Consider the following 21,031-nt stretch of genomic DNA (forward strand, 5'->3'; position numbering starts at 1 on the left):
GTGAGCAGAGGGCAGTGGGAGGAGCAGGGAGGAGCAAGGAAACTGCTGATGGACCCTTTCCTGACCTGCTACTATTGAGGAAACGATTATTGGCTACATATGTGTGAACAGCTGGGGAGAGAAGGACATATTAGGATGCTTGAACCAAACGTAGAATAACAGCCTTTGGGTTGCAAATTCACAATACTACATTAGTGTTAATGCGCGGAAATGATATTGTGGTGGCTAACAGTTTCTTCTCTTCGGAAAAATAAGTTGAGATTCTCTTCTTTTTTTGGTATTTTGATGCCTTTTTTTTTTCTTTCGCATATCACAGCGTACTTTACTTGGGTAGAAATGTGAAATGGGGGAGAGAGAGAAAAAAAAAGAAGAAGTTTGTTTAAATAGTAGTAACAGAAAAGGCTCTCGCGACACAACCGGCAATAAGGCCATTTCTGATAGGCTGACATCGTCTCTACAAGCTCAGGTAGCGTCCTCGAGATGATGACAGTGACAGACGGTCCTCAAAAAGTCGTGTGGACCCTTGCCAGGAGCGCATTTTTAACACCCAAGGTTTGTTTCTGTGCCCCTTGTTAATTATTCAACACTTTGTTTCTCTCGCCAGCATGTACTTATTTAGTTCAAGCCAGCTTGATCCAACTCCAAAAACAAACATAAGTTTTCAGGCTGTTCGCTTAGCGTTAGCCTCGCGTTTTTTTTTTCTTTCTTGCTAGCAGCCGCTGAGTGTTCAGACTTTCCCCTTAAATGCCTGCACTGACTGTGCTAGCGTCGTGTCACATGCCCTTAAATGTAGGCACTTCGGTTCAGCAGCCGGCCGCTTCCCCCAGCCTGCTTCAACCATTGGCTCGGTGGCTCGGAAGGCCACTCCTCCCCGCGAACCCTCCCCCAGCTCGGGGCTGAGGTGATGCGGCGGGTCCTTGGGTGAGGGAGGGTAGCCTGCCAGTAAGCTCCGTCAGCCGAGGCGTCTCTCGGGGGGGAGCGCCACTCTGAAAGCACGACGGTCCCGACGGGAGGGAGAGAAACGGGACCGAGGGCGTCTGGCTGAGGACACGTACCGTTAACCGAGGCTCAGACACACGAGGGACTCGCCATGCACCGAATAACGGGCAACGGTGGGCAGGATAGTCTGATTGAGATGAGCCCCACGGACTCGTACAACGGTGAGTAGGTGAATTCCGCCCGTTTTGATCTCAGCCTACGAATTCGCCGTGGAGTTTTATGGCCACGAAGTCCCCCTCTTTTTTTGTCACCTAGACAAGCGACGTCCCTGGGGATGGGTGCAGGGGGTGGGGGGGTGGGGGAGGGATTACTACGTGGACTGAGAACTTGGGAGAACCTCTTTCCAGACAGGAAACTGAAATCCACCAAGGAAACAGTAGCATACACAAAGATGAAGATACTTTACGACGTTATAGCTGTATTTTTTTCACTTAAGAAATTGAAATTATGATAATAGGACACTTATTCTGCTGGGACATCCTTCCATTCTTTCCTATGACTTTTGTTATCAAGATCAAGAGTTAACAATAAAAAGTAAGACTCACGGTCCTTATTTCCTCTTAAATGCCATGGCCAGCGCAGGCCTGGATTTGTTTCCATGAAGTCAACAGTGACTCTGACAGCTGGCCTGCTCTCTGGAAACACACGCTCACTGTGCAGCACAATATTACGAATCCCTGGCTGCTCTTGGCCAAATGTGACTTTTAAACAAAGACTCAAGCGGTGCGTTTTTTTAGCCTTTTATGGTGTTGCTGAATGGAGTGAGAGTTAAAGCTGGGGTTTCTTCACCATCCCAGAATTGTATGAATCAATATGCAAGTGGGTGGGTTTGATGTGCAGCAGCGGGAGGATTGTGATAAAAACTTATTTGAGTTGGAAGAAGCATCAGCGATGACCAGGGGTTTGTGAACTGCAGATAGCGTTGCCTTGGTATTCTGTGGTTATTGGCTAACAGTGGCAACTGTGGGTTGATTACATCACAACCACGGCTCCAAAAATCTCAGCAGCATCGCACTTTCTTTTTTTCTTTTTTTAAACTATAATTTCTTCTTCCTCCTCTCCTTCTTCTTCATAGAAGCAAGTTGAGCAGTGTGGCTGATGTGTTTATGGTGGTTCAGACTGTGATCTCGTCTCTTCAACTTTCATTCAAATAGGGAGAGGTTAGCTTACAAACCTTCTTAATTGCGTTCCCTTTATTTTTTTGAACATTCTTGGAACGTCCAGGCATCGCATTCTCAGGTGTAAACTAATGGAAACATGACTGAACCCCCCACCCCCCCCCTCCCACCCCTGAAGCTTTAGATGTTATGCTTGATTGAATGACAATATTATGGCAGACTGGTTGCTTACTGTAAACTCTTTTAGCCACGCTGCATCCGGGGATTTCTGAGTTTGGTGCTCGACCTTTGTTTCGCCTGCCTTCCACAGTTGCACTAGAACCCGGTCTCACTGCTTACTGCGGTTCTGGTTTATGTGCATGTTCAACTGGCCTTTTTAAAGCAGATACATGTGGTTCTCAGACCTACCTCTCTGTGAGTAGTGCTGTATATGTCAGTGGGAAACAAGGCTGCTGGAAGGCACGCGTGGTATCACTGGAAAAAAACAAAACAACACTTGCGCCAAATGAAAGACGTGCACGTTAAAGAGGATTAACTGTATTAAGGAAGTGGTGTGTATGTCATCCCTGTTTGTTAAGCCTGGGCCTGTTACTGTTAGCGCAGCAGCGGCAACTCTCTTTGTGTCCCTGTATGTGAGTCACTGTGTCGACTGGGCCGTGGAGAAACACGACAGACAGAAGGGGCCTTGTGGCATTTCCTCTGTGATCAGCTGCTCTCCCCTCAACAAAGCCATAACTGTGAAGGCCTCTTTAGCTGAGTGGTGGAAAAGTCTCTTGGCATTGCTGACCGGATAATAACGACCGCTCTAATGCTCTGATGTCCAACTGTTCAGACACATGCTCTGCTTTTGCAGGAAAGTTGGGCATCTGTTCAAAAAAACAAACAAGGAAGCAATCAAGATGAGTATCTTTGCTAAAGTCACCGCTCGTAGCAGTAATCACTTCCTTGTCATTGTGGACTTGCACAGATCAAAAGGTTCATATAATTTCACCATCACTTGTATTGCATGAAAGAAATGTTTTTTGTTTTTGTTTTTGTTTTTGTTTTAATCAAAATAAAGCAAAACGCTGCACCACACGGAGTTATAGTTAGTAATAATGTAATCCACTCTAGTTCAACCATAATCCATACTGTAAGTGGCATACAGATGGTCAAGCTAACAAATCTCCGAAAGGCTGAGGTTCGAATGCTTGTTTCAGGGGCTGTGTAGGCACATTTCTCTGTCGAGTCCAGACTAAATATAACCTCCAGGGGACCATCAATTATCATGGCTGCGTTTCTATTTCAAACCCCAGGGCTCCAGCCCTCCTTTTACATGTTTTTTGGAGTCGGTTGTTGGAACAGCTGCGCATGATGTTTGTCATCGGCATGGGCATGTTTTCTCTCAGATTATACCCTGGAAAGGTGTTACAGGTGGTGAAAAAAAGAATGTCATCGTAGTTCAAACAGTGCGCCGTTGCGGCGGCAGCTTTCACTTCTGCCCTCGGGCGGGGGGGGAGGGGGGGGGGGTTTACCTTTTTCTCTCTCTGACTTAAGCACTTGTAGGATTGCAGCGCAGCAACACGGCCATGTTTATTCCTGTACTGTCTGAGTCAGGCTGCTGCTCTGCTAGCGGCGGCGTCACCACAACCTGCTGCACAAATATAGGTCGCAACGCTGTTGTCAGTCAGTTTTGCCTGTGACAAAAATCTAACCTGACTGGCACAAAAAGTCCTGAAGGAGAAAAACAGCCTTGGTGCTGTTGGTAAAGCAAAGCAACAGTCATCAAGGTCCCACAGGACTGTACGCTTATTTTTTTTTAAGTGGTAGCAGTAGTGCTAGCAAATTAAAAATGTTAGTAGCACAAAGAAAAATTTAGTAGCACCCCCAGGTGGACAGTTAGTTAACATGTTTATTGGGAAATTAATTTATACCAGGAAACGTAGTTCCTTAAATAGTTGAATTGAGATGGACAGTATACGTATAGAACTACAACATGTGCCAGTGGACACACAGGATGATTTGTATTCGCAAAAGTGACGAAAACTGTCGTACTGTACAGCCCTGTCATGTTACAACATGGACTCCAATATATAAATTGTTGGTGGGCCTAAAAGACTGAAATGAGGTCAGTGTGGCCACTGACTTGTGTGGTGTCACAAAACTGTGTGTTCTAGCACAGACTGTTACAGACAAGTGAGTCAAGCAGGAGGAGTGGGCGTCATCGACAGGCTGTAGACGGATATGTTTTGTCAGAGAACACTGGTCAAGGGGATTTTGCACAATATGGTGATTTCTAACGTTACCCTCACTGTAATTCCTGCACATTTCTTTGTGTATTGCAGAGGATTTAAATGGCTACAACAACGATGCCTCATCAGACCCGAGATCTGCCCAGCAGGGACGGCCAGAGGTAAACCACAAACGCACCGCCTTCTCATTCCCACTGCACCTTTAAGTCGCCTCTCTGTAAACATTTCCACTGTGAACACTCTGTGTGCAGTAATGACCTTCTTTGAGTTTGTTTTTTTTTTCAAAGTATTTTCACATCTTTCCTTCTTTTTTCCCCTTCTGCAAACTGTTTGCATGTACTTTCCCATGAAAGTTAAAAAACTATATATATATATATTGGACGGTATCACAGGCCCACCTCCATCTTACCTTTAGGTTCTACTTAATTCAGATAAGCTTAGCCAGCATGTAATGTTTTCACGCTTTCATTTTTATAACCCGTCTGTACTCCTCCCCCCTCATTCGCATGCCGCCCAAAGACTCCTGTCACACCCGGGGTGTGGGTGGACACCTGCGAGTCTCTGTGCGGCAGCCTGGCCTCGCTGGCCTCCTCCCTCCACAGCGACAGCCCACGTCGCGAGGCTCTCACCTTAGAGCACATTGACTCCTTGACAGGGGTAAGACACCTGCCGAGGACCACAGGTGCATGCTGGTCCGGCTGCGTGTGGGTGTGGCTGCCACTTGGACCCAGATCTGCCTCTGCAGCTGGGTGCTACCATGCTTGACTTGTATAACAGACTGATTGATCAACATCTGTGAAAGCACTTTAGACTGCAGTGAGAGCTGTCTGCTCTCGGTTTGCACCGTGTTGCCGGCCCGTCCCTCACCACTCTGTCCGGTTCCTCCACAGCTGGCGAGAAAGCGGACGCTGTTCCTGAAGTATCGTTCCAGGGTATGGCACGGTAAAACAGGCTTGTGGTGTGATGCTGCTCCATGTCCTATGTCTGTCCCACCTGCTGCCACCCTCGTTGTTTTCCCTCTCTGAGGCAGTGTGGATTTTGTCCGAATAAAGCTCTGATATCCGAGACCAAATCAATAGGCGTCAGTTGGTAGAAGGCTGCTGCTGCTGCTGCTGCTGGTTTCTGGCGAGCATGTTTTTGTTTTGCAGAGATTGCTGGAGAATTGCTGTTGCGAGTGTGGTGTTGGTGCATCATGGGAGTTTCCTACATGGAAAAAGAGCCGTTCACTTGGTTTCTTGTCACCTTTGATGATTGTCTGCCTCACTGGAGGCAAAAACACCCTGATGGTGCACCTGCATCATTAGAAAGCTCACACTTACACGCATGCACGGACACACACACATTTCTTTTTCTATTTTTTTTTTAAGTGAAAGTCTGATTTATGCTTGAGCTGGTGCGCTAAAAGTGCACAACCTAAACTGTAATCATGACCCTGCCCTGCACTTATGACAGGACGGGCCTCTGCTGTGGTGAGTCACATGACGATGCTGTGGACTTTCCTTGAATCCCCTACAGCATGGTCTCTCCACATTTTTATTGAAAAGTGAAACCATGACGCTTCTCAGCAGTGATTAAAAAATCCCTGCAGTGAACTGAAGGCTGTGACTCTGCAGAAGAGGAGGATCAGATCAAACAGTGTTGGAGGCGGGGAGGCAGCAGCAGCAGCAGCTCGTCTATAAATTACCCCTGTAATGAGGAGTGGAAACAAAGTCCAGTCCTCCTCCTTAGATGGGGCTGCATCAGTTTATCTGCAATCTCTGAAGTCCATGTCAGACTCCAGAAGTTTGGGCTCAAGCTCTAACTTTAATTGAATTGCTAGTTCACATCCAGTCCACAGACGATGTGAGAGAGATGGTTTGGATGCACAGCTTCCTGCTGTTTGTGATGGTAAAGATGTACCCGTTTGAAAGAATAGAGGCTTCAACATTCCTGTTTTTAAAAAAAGAAAATCTTCATCCAGGTTTTAAGAACAGCTTCAGAAATATTGTTGAAAATGTGTTTGTGTAAGAACGAACAATTGGACCTGTGTTTAGAGTCTGTTGTCAGAGTAGCTTGATGTCTGTCAAGATGGACGCGCAGGGGGCTGGACCCAAATGCGGACCACTCAGGTTTTGCAGACAAAAAGGTTTACTATGGTAAACTATGAACAAAACTAAACTAAGGGTGTCTGTGAGGGACACTATTAACAAAAACACACCGGCAGACTTAACAACAAAAAAAAAAGACGAGGCGGTACAAAAGAAAGTTGTAATCACAAGTAACGAAGGGAAAAACAAGAACAACAGTTCTGACCACAACTGAACAATATGTCAAGAACAGGAACTGCAGACAAAAAACAATGATCCAACAAAGACAAAGAGGGACTAATGAGTATTTATATCCTGGGGCAGGGGAACAGGTGAGAACAATCAAGGGCAGGGCTGAAAAGGAGTCACAGCTGACAGAAATGAAGGAGTAAGCACAGGAAGTAAAACTAAAGACGGCGACAACACAATAAACAGATTTCAAAATAAAACAGGAAATATCCAGAACGTGACAATGTTTGCGTTTCGTGATTTTCTATTAGACTCTGTGATGAGCTAGTGACTTGTCCAGGGTGTCACCCTGCCTTCGCCCTATGACAGCTGGTATCGACTCCAACAGACCCCCGTGACCCTGAGCTCAGGAAGAAGCTGGTATAGAAAATGGATGGATGGATTTATTCTATTAACGTGAAAGATATCATTTAAAAAAATTGGCTGAAATTTGGTGTGTTTCTTTAACAAAGACAAAACTCTTAAAAACACCATTATTCAAGAACACCATTATTCAAAGTCTGGTGTAAGATTCATTGACTTCGGGGCTCAAAATGAAACAAGAGATAAGTGTGACTGAGTGCAGACAGATCACTTGACGACGATACACTTAAAGTAAATGTTGAAAAAGTGACCATGCCTTGTAATTAATATTTACCATAATACCATGTTGCGGGCCACATGGTCGTCCCAACTCATGTTCTACATCTGGCCTCCCATCAAATGAAGATGAAAGACGTACATGTGTCAGAACACCCAGTAGTTACGGGCAGCTGGCTGAATGTATAGCAGAGGCAGGTCCTAGCAGATACACCGATTCCATACGGCCGATCTATAATCAGGCTAAATTACAGAGCAACTGCCGCAGAAGCCTTCCAGTAAAAGAAGAAGGAGCAGCCCGGCTCGGTCAGCGTGGTTCAGAATGTATGTGTAATTTGGGTCAAGGACACCGTCAAGTGGGTTGAACCCAGTACATGTAAATGTTTAAAGTTCGAAGGACAGGGAGGAACAGGGAGAGGGCGGCAGACCCAGCTGTGACTGAGGATAATTTTATGTGGCGTGTAAGGGAGTTGCCGTCAGTAGAAATGAAAGGTTTTCTGCTACTGCAGATTCAGCTCCATCGCTTCAATATTGTATCATCACAAAATGACCTTTGGTTTGAGAGCCTCGGCGATAAATGGTGGGAAAAGTGTCTCATTGACGCGGCCTTTGTTTTTTATGGAGGTCTGTTGTTTTATTGATTGGTTTGAAAGATGTGGAGTCGCACCAAACAATACCGACTCACTCTTTCATCTCCTGGCAGCTCTTTGCATGTGATGCATTTATAATTTTGTGTTCTTTGGAACTTCCACGTCTGTCTTGTCAATGCTTAAACATGGGTCGAGGGCAGCGATGTCCTGCTCTGTGCTCCACAGCAGCTCCGCCTTCCCCTTCCGCCTCCCTGGCCTGGTGCTCTGTTCACATTAGCGAGCAGCTAGCAGGCAGTAGCCACGGTCCCCACCCCACCCCCACCCCAGTATCTCCACCCTGCTGCTGATGTCATCTCTAGGAGTCTCCTCCTGTGTCTCTTCTCCTGCCTTCTGTGGATGGTTGAGCGGGCGGGGGCGGGGGCTTGGTCAGGGTGGATGGAGCTCCTCTGGCTGTGAGTGGGGAAGGGGGTGGATCAGAGGGAGAGGGAGAGGGAGAGGGCGAGTGAGAAGGAGCAGTGCTTTCTGCTGAATGGCTCCCCCTGGAGAGAGAGAGAGAAAAAAAAAAAAAAAAAGCTTTATTGATCCATGAAGCAAGCCGGCTGTTTCTCTGATGCGTCTCCACAGAGGCAGTGAGACATGGAGGTAATGTGCTCTTCTTTCCCACCTCCCCCATCCTACACACACGGTGAGAGGGGCAGGCGGACCTTCAAGTTTGGACGCTGTGTGTGTGTGTGTGTGTGTGTGTGTGTGTGTGTGTGTGTGTGTGTGTGTGTGTGTGTGTGTGTGTGTGTGTGTGTGTGTGTGTGTGTGATGCTAAAAGAGCTGGAGATCTCCGGATTGTCCACAGTCTCGCGGTGACACAGGCTCATGGTGCGAGGCTATTTTTAGCTTTGTGAGCAGCTGAAGCCGAGATGCTAGCAGCAAACAGGCCTGCCTCCCTGCCCCCTTCCTTGCTGCGTTCAGCCAAGTAGCTGCAGAGCCAGCAGCCACTGAGGGGGGACTAGCGTTAGCTGGAGGAACACAAACACCGTGAGCATGTGGAGAGAAAAAAAGCCACGTTGGCCTGTGAGGCCTGGTTTGGCTGCAGGTTGTCGGTGAGGGACTGGTGTGTGTGGAGTGTGTAGGTGGCTTGATTCAAATCTCTACTTCTTCTTTGTTTGTCATGTAAAGTAGGCAAAAGCAACACAACAAATCAGAGTCACTGCAGTCCTTTGCTCAGCATGCTGTTTGCAGTACGACCCTGATTGTTTTTTTTGCTGTTGTAGGCTCGTCTGGCGTGACGTTGTTGTGCAAGGCCATGTGTTTGCTCTGACACAGACTGTAGTGGGATTGTCTCGTCTGCTGTGCTGAACGCATCCACAGACTTGCTGCTGATGCCCTAACTTTGTGCGTGTGCGCGTGTGTGCGTTAAATCCCGCAATTGCGTTTCTGCTCTGGTTACAGATCGACAAACAGCAGCACAGCAAAGACTCGGTGTACTTCCGAGACGGACGCCGCAGGATCGACTTTGTGCTGTCGTACGTTGACGACAAAGATGGTGAAAGGAAACAGGTAAGAAACGGTCAACGCATTACCTGCCCTTTTTCTTTTCTTTTTTTTTTTTTAAATGGGTTCCAAAAGTTTTTCCTGTTGTGTGCTTCACACCTTAAAAACCTGCAAATCCTCAAACCAGGCTCTCATTTCTCAGTCATCCTCCTGTCCTCACAGTTCACAGTGGGTGCTGGTGGCACATCTGAAGTCGCTGGTGTAATAATAAGAATGAGGTCATGTAAACAATTATGCTCTGTGTGACTGATCTTCCTGGGGAGGTCAGTGGCTGAGATGGGCTCAGTGTCTCTGGCTGAGTTCCGCCCTGGCCTGCGTTGTCGGCCCCCCTCCTCCTGTCTCTGTCGTCACGAGCCTCTCTGGCCAGCCGTGGAGGAGTGAGCGAGACTGCGAGTGTGAACCAGCGACCCTCGCGTCTGCGTGCTAGCTCTCACTCTGCCGCGGCCTCCCTCGTGAGTGAGTCAACACTCAGACTTGTGGCCTGCTCAGGGACTTACTCATCTTCCCACCGTTTAAGGAACTGTGAGGAGGGGCGAGAATCCACTTCCTGTGTGATGTCTTGACAACAAACAGCAAAGAGCAACTTTTTCTTTTCATACTAAACTTTACTCATGTGATATTCTTTACCAGTGTGCTACTGTTGAACATTGTATTCATTGTTATGACTTTAAACACAAGCAGAGAATTGAGAAAACGCGTCAATATTCATTCTTAATCAATTTCTGTTTCTTGGTTATGTTGTTATTCACCTCGGTGCTTTTTAACCTTTTTGAGCCACGGCACATTTTTTTACATTGAAAACCCCAACCGAGAAAAATATTATAAAATGACACTTTTTTAGCTGAATGGTCACAATATAGTCTCTCAATTTATTTCAACTCAGTCAGTGTCAAACCTGGGCCTGCACACAAAGCTGAATTCCTGGGAGGAATTGAGGCTGGAAAATAGGCTCACATTCCTTTTAAAGCACGTATCAATGGATTATGTATTATAATTATAAGGTGTTTTTTTATTAGACCAATTAAGTCAAATTTTTAAACACTGGTTTATCTCAACTTTGCTGTCACGTTATGAAAAGAGTTGCGTTTAAGTTGGAACAACACATTGAATTGTTTGTCTTCTGCTTTCTTTGTCAGGAGAGGAGGAAAATCTATGAGGCCAACCTGGAGAAAGTTGGCCTGGAGCTGGAGACAGAAGATAAATCTGTAAGAGCGTTAAGCTCCTCATGTGATTATCACTCATGCGTTCACCATTTTTTACTTTCTGGAAAATGTCTTTAGCCTGTGAAAAGAAAAAAGAAAAAACAAGCTGCATTTGCATTGAGCTGACTTTCGGCACCTTGTGTCACGGCGCCAGGAGTCGGAGGACGGGAAGACCTACTTCGTGAAGATCCACGCGCCGTGGGAGGTGTTGGCCACCTACGCCGACGTGCTGAAGATCAAGGTCCCCTTCAAGATCAACGACATCCCGGACAACAGCGAGATGCCCATGCACTGGCTGTCCACGCCCTTCCGGCTGCCCGAGCAGGTCATGCACCCCGAGCCCGACTACTTCACGGCCCCCTTCGACAAGAGCAAGTCGGACTTCTTCCTCATCGACGACCCCGAGACCTTCTTCCCCCCCTCCGTCAGGAACAGGATAGTAAGGACGCTTCGCTCATGACTTTCTTATCTTGTTTTCTTTCTCTCTCATGGAACATTCCAGTGTCACTTAGTGCAAACTGTTCTGTGCCTCAGGCTCTTTGACCCTTGGAATTCTTGAATTGACTTGACTTGACTTTAAATGTTTTATTCTCTGTAAAAGAATAAAATGCATCAAAACAGTATTTTAAACTGCTGCTTCAAGCATAAACAGCTTCATGTAATTTCTCTCAACAATTGAACACGTCTTTGTTGTCTTGCTGTCCAGGTCTTTTACATCCTGTCCCGCTGCTCCTACTTCAGAGACGAATGTGTCGACAAGGACAAGAAAGGAATCAAGAGGCTGCAGAACAACGGCACCTACACCGCCGCCTTCCCGCTGCACGACGTGAGCGTCGCTCGCACAACTTCTTTCAGCAAATTTTCCCGAGAGGACTATACCTTAATGTGTCGACCGTGTGCGTAACTGGCTCTGTGCCGTGTGTCCGTGTGCAGTGCAGGTACTGGACGCGATCGCGGGACCCAAACTGCGAAAGCGAACGGTACAATCTCTACAATCACTGGGCCAAGTTCTCCTGTTTCTTCAAGGAGCAGCCGCTCAACCTCGTCAGGTACCACAGGATCGGCGCCGTCGCAGCTCACTGGACGTCGGCTCAAAACTGCTCCGGCAACAGACGAGTTTACCGCTGCCGCTTTGTTTCGTTCTGACAGGAAGTACTATGGGGAGAAGATCGGTATTTATTTTGCGTGGCTGGGCTTCTACACCGAGATGCTGTTCTTTGCTGCCATAGTCGGCAGTCTTTGCTTCGTCTACGGCTTCCTCACGTACGATGACAACGACTGGAGGTGATTTTTTTCACACAACACAATCTCCTTTATGGCCTGTTTTGCATTAAAATGTGGTGTTTTATTACCATCATTATCGTTATCATCAACTCCTGTCTTTCGCCCTGCAGCAAGGAAATCTGCAACCAGTCGATTGGAGGGAACATCGTCATGTGTCCGCTGTGTGACAAGAAGTGCGGTTACTGGAAACTCAATGCAACGTGCAACTCCTCCTGGGTGAGGCACGGCGACCCTGCATGAGTCACTATCTGCCCACGACGTGCTGTGTTTAAAGGGTGGTTGTGTTTTTTTTAATCCACACGCGTCTGACTGTTCGTTTGTCATGTTTCTTCCTCAGCAATCACACCTGTTTGACAATGTGGGAACTGTGTTTTTCGCCATATTTATGGGGATCTGGGGTGAGTATGAGAGTTTGTCCAGCTCTGCATTTTTTTAATTTTTTTTTTTAGCGTTGTAACCCAGTGCTCCCCCTAGTGGAGACTGGATAACTTGTGCAGCAAAGGTCCCACATGATATAAAAACTTCTCTAACGGTTTTCTGTCAATGAATTCCACATCCTTCGTTTGTTTGATGCCACAATTAAAAAAAAAAAAAAATGGATCTCAAAATTATGGAAATCAGTTCTTTGTGATCAGTTCAAGTGTCACTCTGACACCTTGAAGGTCAGTGGCAACAGTGTGTCCCTGTGGGAGAAAAACTCACCACTCCACACAGAGACAATGTTGACTCTTTAATCAGCAATGCAAAAAGATCTCACACAACGCAAGGTAGTGGGTGAGGAGATCGGCAGTATTTATACCTTGTTGCAGTAAATATAAGCTCGGTACCTTCTGCCTTGAGTGGGAGGACGGAGGAATCTGAAGGTTGAGGCAGCCTGCTTGGCATTCCAAACAAGTTAGAAATTTTTCCATCAGACGCCTAGTGGCCCCTTTGTTTTTTTCTCCTTCTGCTGTTTAAAAAGCTGGAGCTGGAGGTTGTAAACAGAGGGCGAGATATTCTATATCTGAAGAAACATAGATCTGTGTCTGGGTATAATGTTTAAAGATGCACTTACGTGCTGAAAGCCTCTCACTGCTGATCATCTGCTCACGTGCTGCCATGCTGGAGGGTGTTGTGTGTTTACATCAGTGCACAGCTCCAAGTCGCTCCTCCGCTCTTTGCAGTGACGCTGTTCCTGGAGTTCTGGAAGAGGCGGCAGGCCCGGCTGGAGTACGAGTGGGACCTGGTGGACTTCGAGGAGGAGCAGCAGCAGCTGCAGCTTCGGCCGGAGTACGAGACCAAATGCACCAACCGCAAGTTGAACCGCATCACTCAGGTGTTTGTGTGCCCATGAAGTCCTCACATAATGTGGTGATGTCTGTCAGTGTGTGCAGGCTCAAACGCCCGCTAGCGTTTTTCACGCTCGGGCGGCAGCGGCCGCTCATCGTCAAGCAAAAGCTCCTTAAAGGAGCGGAAGACGACCGTTTCATTAAGAACTTTATTGCCATTAAAAGCTGAACGTGTGTTTTAAGAGAGGCGGAGGCCGTGTGGGCGGCGCTAGTGACAGGCTGGCGAAGCGAACTGGTGGCCATAATACATGTGTCTTGACCACATCCTGCCGTCTCTAGGAAATGGAGTGGGTTCTCGAACGCAACCCCACAGATCTCATGGGGAAATTGCTTCTGTGCTGGGCCACCGTGGTGCTCTCGGTAAGAGTAGCACTTAGAGTGCAATGACCAAACTGCCGAGGAGGGAAGAGGTGTCGGTGTGGTGTGGCACAAGAAGATTTCTGGAAAGACAGAAGGGCAAAAAAAAAAAAAAAAAGCACAGTTTGTCTGCTAAGAGCGGCAGTTTTGCAAGATGAGCACGAATGAGCGAGGAGAGCCGCGATTGGCTAAAACTCACTCTGGCTTTGCCGAGCACCAGAGGGAGCCCGGCCTCGCAGACCTGTCTTTTCAGGAACGTGTAACATGGGGTGACTGACTCTGCTGTCTGTGCTTCTGCTTGCTTGTGATCTAGGAAATGGAGCCCTACTTACCTGTAACAAGCAAGTGTGCACGTTTATGTCTGTCGGGAGCCACCGTCGTGTTTTGGGTGAGCATCGTCGTGGGGATGACACACTTTGGGTGCGCACACTTTGTGTCTTTCTATCTCTCTGCTTCAGCAGTAATATCATTAGGGCCACTAGGAAATGACTCGGTAGGCCGACTGCAAAAATAAAATGATGTTGTCCTCAGAGGGGTCTCGCAATATGATCGTACTGCAGTAAAAAACAAAAGCACAGTTACACAGTTTATTAGCTTGAACTGTACACATTGCAGTATGTTGTTGTAGATCTGTGTCAGCGAGTGTCTGTGCAGGAGAAACTTTCATGCATCCACAACAAACTCAAAATTGCTTGTTTTTACAGTCCCAGGTCTTTTCTTTTGATCACAACTACAGTCAAACGCATGTATTCAAGGTCTTTAAACTAGAATACTTCATCAGTGATTGAGGCTCTAATTTTATTACTGTCGTGTGCTTGTTTTCCTTAAAAACCTGAAGCCTGGCACTTGCTCCTCCTCTTCCTCCTCCTCCATTCAGCTCCCTGCCGTGTTTTCCTCTGTTTGCCTCTTGCATCCTGACTCGCTGCGCTGCTCCGCCTCTTACCTTTGTCACCTGTGACCTGCTGTCTTTCAAGTTGTCCCTGTGGTCTCTGCCCTCCTCTCCTCCCCTCCCCTCCTGTACCCCCTCCCCCCACCCCGTTCTCCGTCTCCAAGATCTCATTGATCATTGCCTGCATCATCGGGGTGATCGCCTACCGCCTGGCGGTGTACGCCGCCTTCGCCAGCATCATGAAGGACAGCCCCACCACGCACCTGCATGTGGTCGGCCCCTTCATCACCCCGCAGCTGGCCACCTCCGTCACCGCCTCCTGCATCAACTTTGTCATCATCATGATCCTCAACCTCATGTATGAGAGAGTGGCCATCTGGATCACTGACATGGGTGAGGGTCAGAGCCGGGGGGGGCGGGGGGGGCGTGCGCGTGCCGATCCTCCAGCTTGTGTTCCACAGTGCAGAACATTTTGCTCCGCTTTCTAAAAATTCACTTTCTTCCTCCTTTGTGACATTTGACAGAAATTCCCAAGACCCACCTGGAGTATGAGAACAAGCTGACGGTGAAGATGTTCCTCTTCCAGTTTGTCAACTACTACTCCTCCTGCTTCTACGTGGCCTTCTTCAAGGGCAAGTTTGTCGGCTACCCCGGCGATTACGTCTACATGTTCGGCAAGTGGAGCAAACTGAGGAACGAAGAGGTGCCGCTCACCTAAACGCTACGTCGTCTTATTTCGCTCAGTAAAAGCCGCCCGTCGCTAACTCTGCCGTCGCTCCCCATCTGGTTTCATCCAGTGTGACCCCGGCGGCTGTCTGATCGAGCTCACCACCCAGCTGGTGATTGTGATGACCGGCAAACAGGTGTGGGGCAACATCCAGGAGGCTTTGGTTCCGTAAGTAACTTCACTGTCCGAAACGATACAGCGGTTTATTTATTTTAAAGGGAAAAAAAAATCTGTATTTGTCAACAAGAAAGAAAAATAATTTCACAAAGAAGCTAACAGATGTGAAACTATTAGATGTCATTGTAACTGTGCATATATTAGATGTTTAAGACAAGATTTTTCTAAAAATCATAGAAAAAAACAGAAGCTCACGCACACCGTTCAGCTCTCTGTCTCTTTATTAGTAGTACAGCCTTTTGGTCGAAAGACACATGGCATCACACATGGCACACTTGCATACATTTCTATATACATACTGTATATCTATATAGCTGTGTGGTGGATGCAGTTAGCCAATCAGGAGGCTGGAGGGCTTCAGCATTACCAGTGGGCCTCACCTGTCAGGTAAAAACAAGAGCACTTATAAGTAAATTACAGTTCAGTCATCCTATATCCTGGAAGCTTTCATCATGTGATAGAATTTATAAAGGATGATGGTTGTACATTAAAGGGCACAACAGCACATAATATACTGTATAAGAGGGGAATACCCATTGTCAGAATCTGAGATAAAAATATTTAGATTTGTTAAAAACAGTGAATATATTAGACAATTATCAAGACAATTATCAAGACCACAATCAAAGGCTGAAGCAGGAAAAGGTGTTTTCCAGCCTTTCCATCAACCCCAGGAGATCCCAACCAGAGCAGATGGATAGACGGCAAAAAGTAAATCTGCGCATGTCTGATCTTCTCTGCATACAACACATACAAAATACTATAAACCAGACAAAAAACTACAACATTACATTCAAACACAATTCATCATTTAGTCCCTTTGAGAACAATGTCTGTAATGGAAAAATCCAGAATGCTTCTCTTCTTTTAAGGAGCAGGTTGTCGACTGAAACTGAAGCATTATTATGAAAGAGACAGAGAGCTGAACTGCCTGCGGGAGCTTCTGTTTTTATTGTGGAAAACAAGATTTTTGAAAGAGAATGGGAGCAATTAATGCTGTATGAATAATCTCTCAGAATAACGAATTTAGTTGCCTCTCTATTGCCCCCTTGTGGCCGTACAGGTGGCTGATGAACTGGTGGGGCAGCAGGAAGGCTCGGAGCCACCCAGAGAGTCTGTACAGCCGCTGGGAGCAGGACAACGACCTGCAGAGCTTTGGGCAGCTGGGCCTCTTCGAGGAGTACCTGGAAATGGGTGAGAACCTGAATTAGAAGACAGACGAGTGCAGCCGCCGGGGAGCGAAAGAAATGCTTGGCCGCAGCAGGACTCTTTTCAGAAGACCAGTATTGAATTTCTAGGCATGTGTGTGTCTGATTGAATCGTCCCTCTGCCTCACAGTGATCCAGTTTGGCTTCATCACGCTGTTCGTGGCCTCCTTCCCGCTGGCGCCGCTGCTGGCCCTCATCAACAACATCATCGAGGTCAGAGTGGACTCCTGGAAGCTCACCACTCAGTTCAGACGGCCCGTGGCGTCCAAGGCTCGCAGCATCGGCGCCTGGCAGGAGATCCTCAACGGGATGGCCGTCCTCTCTGTGGTCACCAACGTGTGTGCAGAAATAATCCAGCAGCCCGCTCAGTGTTTCTTGTCTGGAGGCTCTCTCTCACTCTCCAACTCTCACTCTCCAACTCCCCAGGCGTTCATCGTGGCCTTCACCTCTGACATGATCCCTCGGCTGGTCTACATGTATGCCTACCAGCCGCAAGGGGAGATGAACATGAAAGGCTACATCGACAACAGCCTGTCTGTGTTCAACATCTCTGCGTTCAAGCCGGAAAACAGGCCCGAGGATGGAGAGAGCCCCTTCTGGTTCAATAGCACCATCACTACCTGCAGGTGGGTGTCGTGTAGCGCGCAGTCTTCCAATATGTTCCATCCACACACGTACAGATGTTTTTGTTTTTTCTTTACACTAGAGACTGAAAATAAAAAAAAAAAAAAATGACAATTGCGCCTCCTCTGCAGATACCGTGACTACCGCTACCCTCCTGGCCACGAGAAGCAGTACTTCCACACCATGCAGTTCTGGCACATACTGGCTGCCAAGCTGGCCTTCATCATTATCATGGAGGTAAAGACCTGGCAGCACATCTCCCACTTGCTCCAGCTGCTGTTATTGAAAGCCGATTCCCTAGCCCTGTGTAAATGAGAAAAAAAGGGTTTGATGATGCTGGTTTGTCAATAGAAGGTGATTCAGGCAGCACGTCAGGTCCACTGCACCACTTGGTCATAGTACGTCAGGATCTTAAAGGGACAGTTCCTGGGAAAATTCCTATTCCACCCTTGAACCACTCATTATAACGTGGATACAGGCACCGTTGACGAAGGTAGCAGTGCAGACTGCCTGCCAAAATCCAATTTTTAGCCCATCCAGATTGAACCCGGATGGCTCTTTTGCAGTATGAACAGTCACAAATCACATGAAATCCGATTTTGCAAAACAGATTGAAACCACCTTCAGGACGTAGTTTCTAATGGCATTTGGACAGATGCGTCTCAGTGTGAACAGCTCCAAACACACCAGTGGGTTTTGACTGTTCGTGACGTCACTCTACGCAACACAAGAGCCAATGCTCCAGACCAGAGGGCACCATTCCAGGTGCGGAGCTGGAACGTAATGGAGCAGACAGAAGCAGTAGGAAACAGCAGTGCCTGGACAGAGGAGGAAACTCATTGGCTCATCAGTGTGTGGGGAGATACTGTAGCTCCATTCAAGCCAAGCTCCAGGCCATGTAGCGCAACAAGTGCCGCTGTTGCAATGATATGACGTCACACACTACACGCTACGCTGGACGACGCCTCCGCTCCCACATCGTTGCTACAGCAGCCTGTCAGATGGGTCAATAATGTGGCCCAGTGTGAACAGAACCACATCCCATTTGGACACTTGCTAAAAGCAGTGTGGACAGTCAGCGCTAAAAAAGAAGGAATCTGATTTGAATCAGATTGCCTGCAGTCTGAACGCAGCCTTAGTTAGCCTGCAAAGATTGTCAACTGTTCAGCACAAGCATGACTCACATCAATATACCATAGCAGGACTGTCTTAAGCAAGGTTAGAAACTGGAGACGTTTTGGATATGTTTTTATTTTGCCATTTCTATTCACCTGTTCTTGCACGCTCGTCCAAAATCCCCTTTAAAAACGCTGTGATGTTAAACCCAGCAAGAGGGAATTACTTTCTCACAACGCGTTGTGTCCCCTCTCCTGCCAGCACGTCGTCTTCATGGTGAAGTTCTTCGTGGCCTGGATGATCCCCGACGTTCCCTCGGACGTCAGGGCTCGGGTGAAGAGGGAGCGCTACCTGGTGCAGGAGTACCTCCACAACTACGAGGTGGAGAAGCTGAGGATCCAGCTCAGCCAGAACGGCCGGGAGGAGTGCACGTGCTCGCACGACATCTACCCCTCTCTGGCCAAGCACGAGGTGCTGTCCGAGTGCCTCTAGCCGGGCCGGTCTGGTCCGGTCCGGTCCGCACGCTGCTCCATCAGCTGGACGTGATGGAAGAAGGACTCTGTGACGTACGCCCATGCCCCCCCCTGACCCCCCGCCCCCTCTCGCTCGTCTACAATCACACACAGCATCGCTCGGTGTTTGTCTCGTTGTTTGTGTCGCATCCTGTATCCCCACGTGCACTCGCAGCATTTATTTAGGAGCCACCGACGTCCATCTCTCTTCTCTCTATCTGCTGACGGCGAATGCGTGCACACACACACACACACACACACACACACACACACACACACACACACACACACACACACACAGGTGAATGAAGTCTTCGTGCATGCTGAATGATCGGTCACGTGGGCTTTGACCCCCGTCCCTTTGTATTTATTGCTGCAATCGTAATGCTGAAGTTATTCACAAGTTGCTGTACGTCGAAAAAAAAAACGAGGGAAAACACTGTAAGACGGGAAATTTATTCCTCTTTTAATACCAGGTTATCTAAGTGCCACTAAGAGCAAAAACAAAGACTAATAGCCTTAATATATATACGTACGAGACTTATAAAAGGTTCTAAGAGTTGATACAAAGACATTAATGTTTGTTCTGCACGGCAGTATGACGGACTCTAGTTTCAAAAACTTTAGTTTTGTTGTAGAGTTTTTGTTTTTACTTTTACAGCAAAAAAAAATGTGAGATTTTTTTCTCAGCATCGTTAAACATCGTCACATTTCTCCGGGTTAAAATTTAACACATGAAGTTCTCTTTTTCTTTTTCTTTTTTGAATATGCAAATCCGTTACTGTTCACTGTGACCGAAGGGCTGATCGCACTCGCTAGTTTCTGCCTTAGTAGCAGCTGGTGCCCGTTGACAGTGGGCCGTGTTTCTGGTGGCGAGGGAAAGGTTCCCTTTTCGTCGCCTGCCTCTGTTCACTAGCATATCGCGGCCGCTGACAGACCGACAGAGCGGCACGGCTCCATCAGCCCGTGGACTCCTCGGCTACATGCAGACGAAAAAAAAAAGGTTCTGTTTTTAGTTTTAACTTTGCACTAAGCACTTAATGCACCGCGACTACCAAAACCAGTCAGTCTGACTGTCGCCGTTGCCACTACATGTTCGTCATCAGTGTTTTGAAGCAGCTTTATCGGATCATCAGTGTTCAATTGTACCGGATGTTGAGAAGGACCCTCTGAAGGAGAGAGGAAGATGTAGCTTTTTTGTTGTTGTTGTGGAGTCCTATGAAGGATGTTTATTGGCCCGCTTTCTTATGCATCATTGTGAAAGTGTCCATTGTTGAAGTTTTTAAAACTGGCTGCGCTGCCGGAAAATGCATGTAGATGAGACCCGCGCTCGGTTACACTCGCGCCTTCTCGTTGCCTTCTAAATTTTCATCTCTGTTATTTCTATGTACATCTCTTTCAGTACTGTCAGTCTTTTTTTTTCCCCCTTTTAATGACATTTTATTTTATACTCCCTACCAGTTTACGCTGAAGATTACAATTTCTTGTTTAATATTATTGATTTGTTCATGTTACTTTTTTCTTATTGAACTGTATCGAAGTACATGTGGTAAATAAATAAAGACCTCCAAAATAAAGTTGTCGTCCGAGCTGCCTCTTGACTCAGACCACAGCCATTTAAATGGAGCAGATCCCTTTAAATAACAAAAGAAAATAAAAATATAAGCAATTTAAAAGTTAAATTTAGAATATGAACAATTTATAGTGTGTGTGTGTGCAGAATGTGTGGTCAAACTGAGGTCTACTAGGGGCACTGCTTGTTGTAGAGTCTGACGGTTGCAGGAAGGAAGGACCTATGATAGCGGTTTTGTGTGTGTTGTATGTAAAAGTATGGTTATGATATTTATATATCGACTCTAATTTAGTTTAATAGCAAAACTGATTTCTGCTGATCGTTGACTCTTTTCTTTCTCAACACTGCCCTCGTGTGGTGACTTTTATACTGCGCTCCACCCACGAAGAAGTTTTTGTTTAAAAAAAAAAAGAAAAAGAAAAGAAAAAAAACAGGGGAAAAAATAAAATCAATCAATTTGTGTAACAAGGTCTGGTAGGTGAGGACGTTGATGGTGGTGGAAATAAACCGATTGTTGTCAAGGCGAACAAGTGATTATGAAGTGAGTGAAACACAGTTTAAACAACTGGGTTCACTATCATATATATATTTTAAAAGGTTTTAACTATCGGCTGGATGTGTGTGGCAGTGAGGGAAGCTGATTTGCAGTTTGCGGCT

The 21,031-nt window shown here is 47.0% G+C and overlaps 1 protein-coding gene across 6 annotated transcripts; it reads left to right on the top strand.

Annotated features, from left to right (window-relative positions):
• The first annotated feature begins 995 nt into the window (after nucleotides 1–995).
• Nucleotides 996–20,378, top strand: ano5a (anoctamin 5a). Of its 6 annotated transcripts, none has more exons than XM_076027271.1 (22): nucleotides 996–1,160; nucleotides 4,442–4,509; nucleotides 4,868–5,005; nucleotides 5,239–5,280; nucleotides 9,276–9,383; nucleotides 10,514–10,582; nucleotides 10,734–11,018; nucleotides 11,286–11,405; nucleotides 11,513–11,628; nucleotides 11,729–11,863; nucleotides 11,974–12,079; nucleotides 12,201–12,261; nucleotides 13,027–13,178; nucleotides 13,471–13,551; nucleotides 14,602–14,830; nucleotides 14,962–15,140; nucleotides 15,235–15,332; nucleotides 16,405–16,535; nucleotides 16,680–16,885; nucleotides 16,976–17,175; nucleotides 17,305–17,410; nucleotides 18,551–20,378. In XM_076027271.1, the coding sequence occupies exons 1-22, from the start codon at nucleotides 1,091–1,093 to the stop codon at nucleotides 18,779–18,781; spliced, it is 2,931 nt and encodes a 976-aa protein (XP_075883386.1). In that variant the 5' UTR covers nucleotides 996–1,090; the 3' UTR covers nucleotides 18,782–20,378. The 6 variants fall into 6 exon arrangements, with proteins under 6 accessions (XP_075883386.1, XP_075883387.1, XP_075883388.1 ...); XM_076027272.1 differs by lacking the exon at nucleotides 13,471–13,551 and adding an exon at nucleotides 13,862–13,936; XM_076027273.1 differs by lacking the exon at nucleotides 5,239–5,280.
• Nucleotides 20,379–21,031: the final 653 nt, after the last annotated feature.

The sequence above is a fragment of the Nelusetta ayraudi genome, unplaced genomic scaffold (genome assembly GCF_046127955.1).
Source record: "Nelusetta ayraudi isolate G7.1 ecotype Tasmania unplaced genomic scaffold, CSIRO-AGI_Nayr_v1 ptg000020l, whole genome shotgun sequence".
Lineage (NCBI taxonomy): Eukaryota > Metazoa > Chordata > Actinopteri > Tetraodontiformes > Monacanthidae > Nelusetta > Nelusetta ayraudi.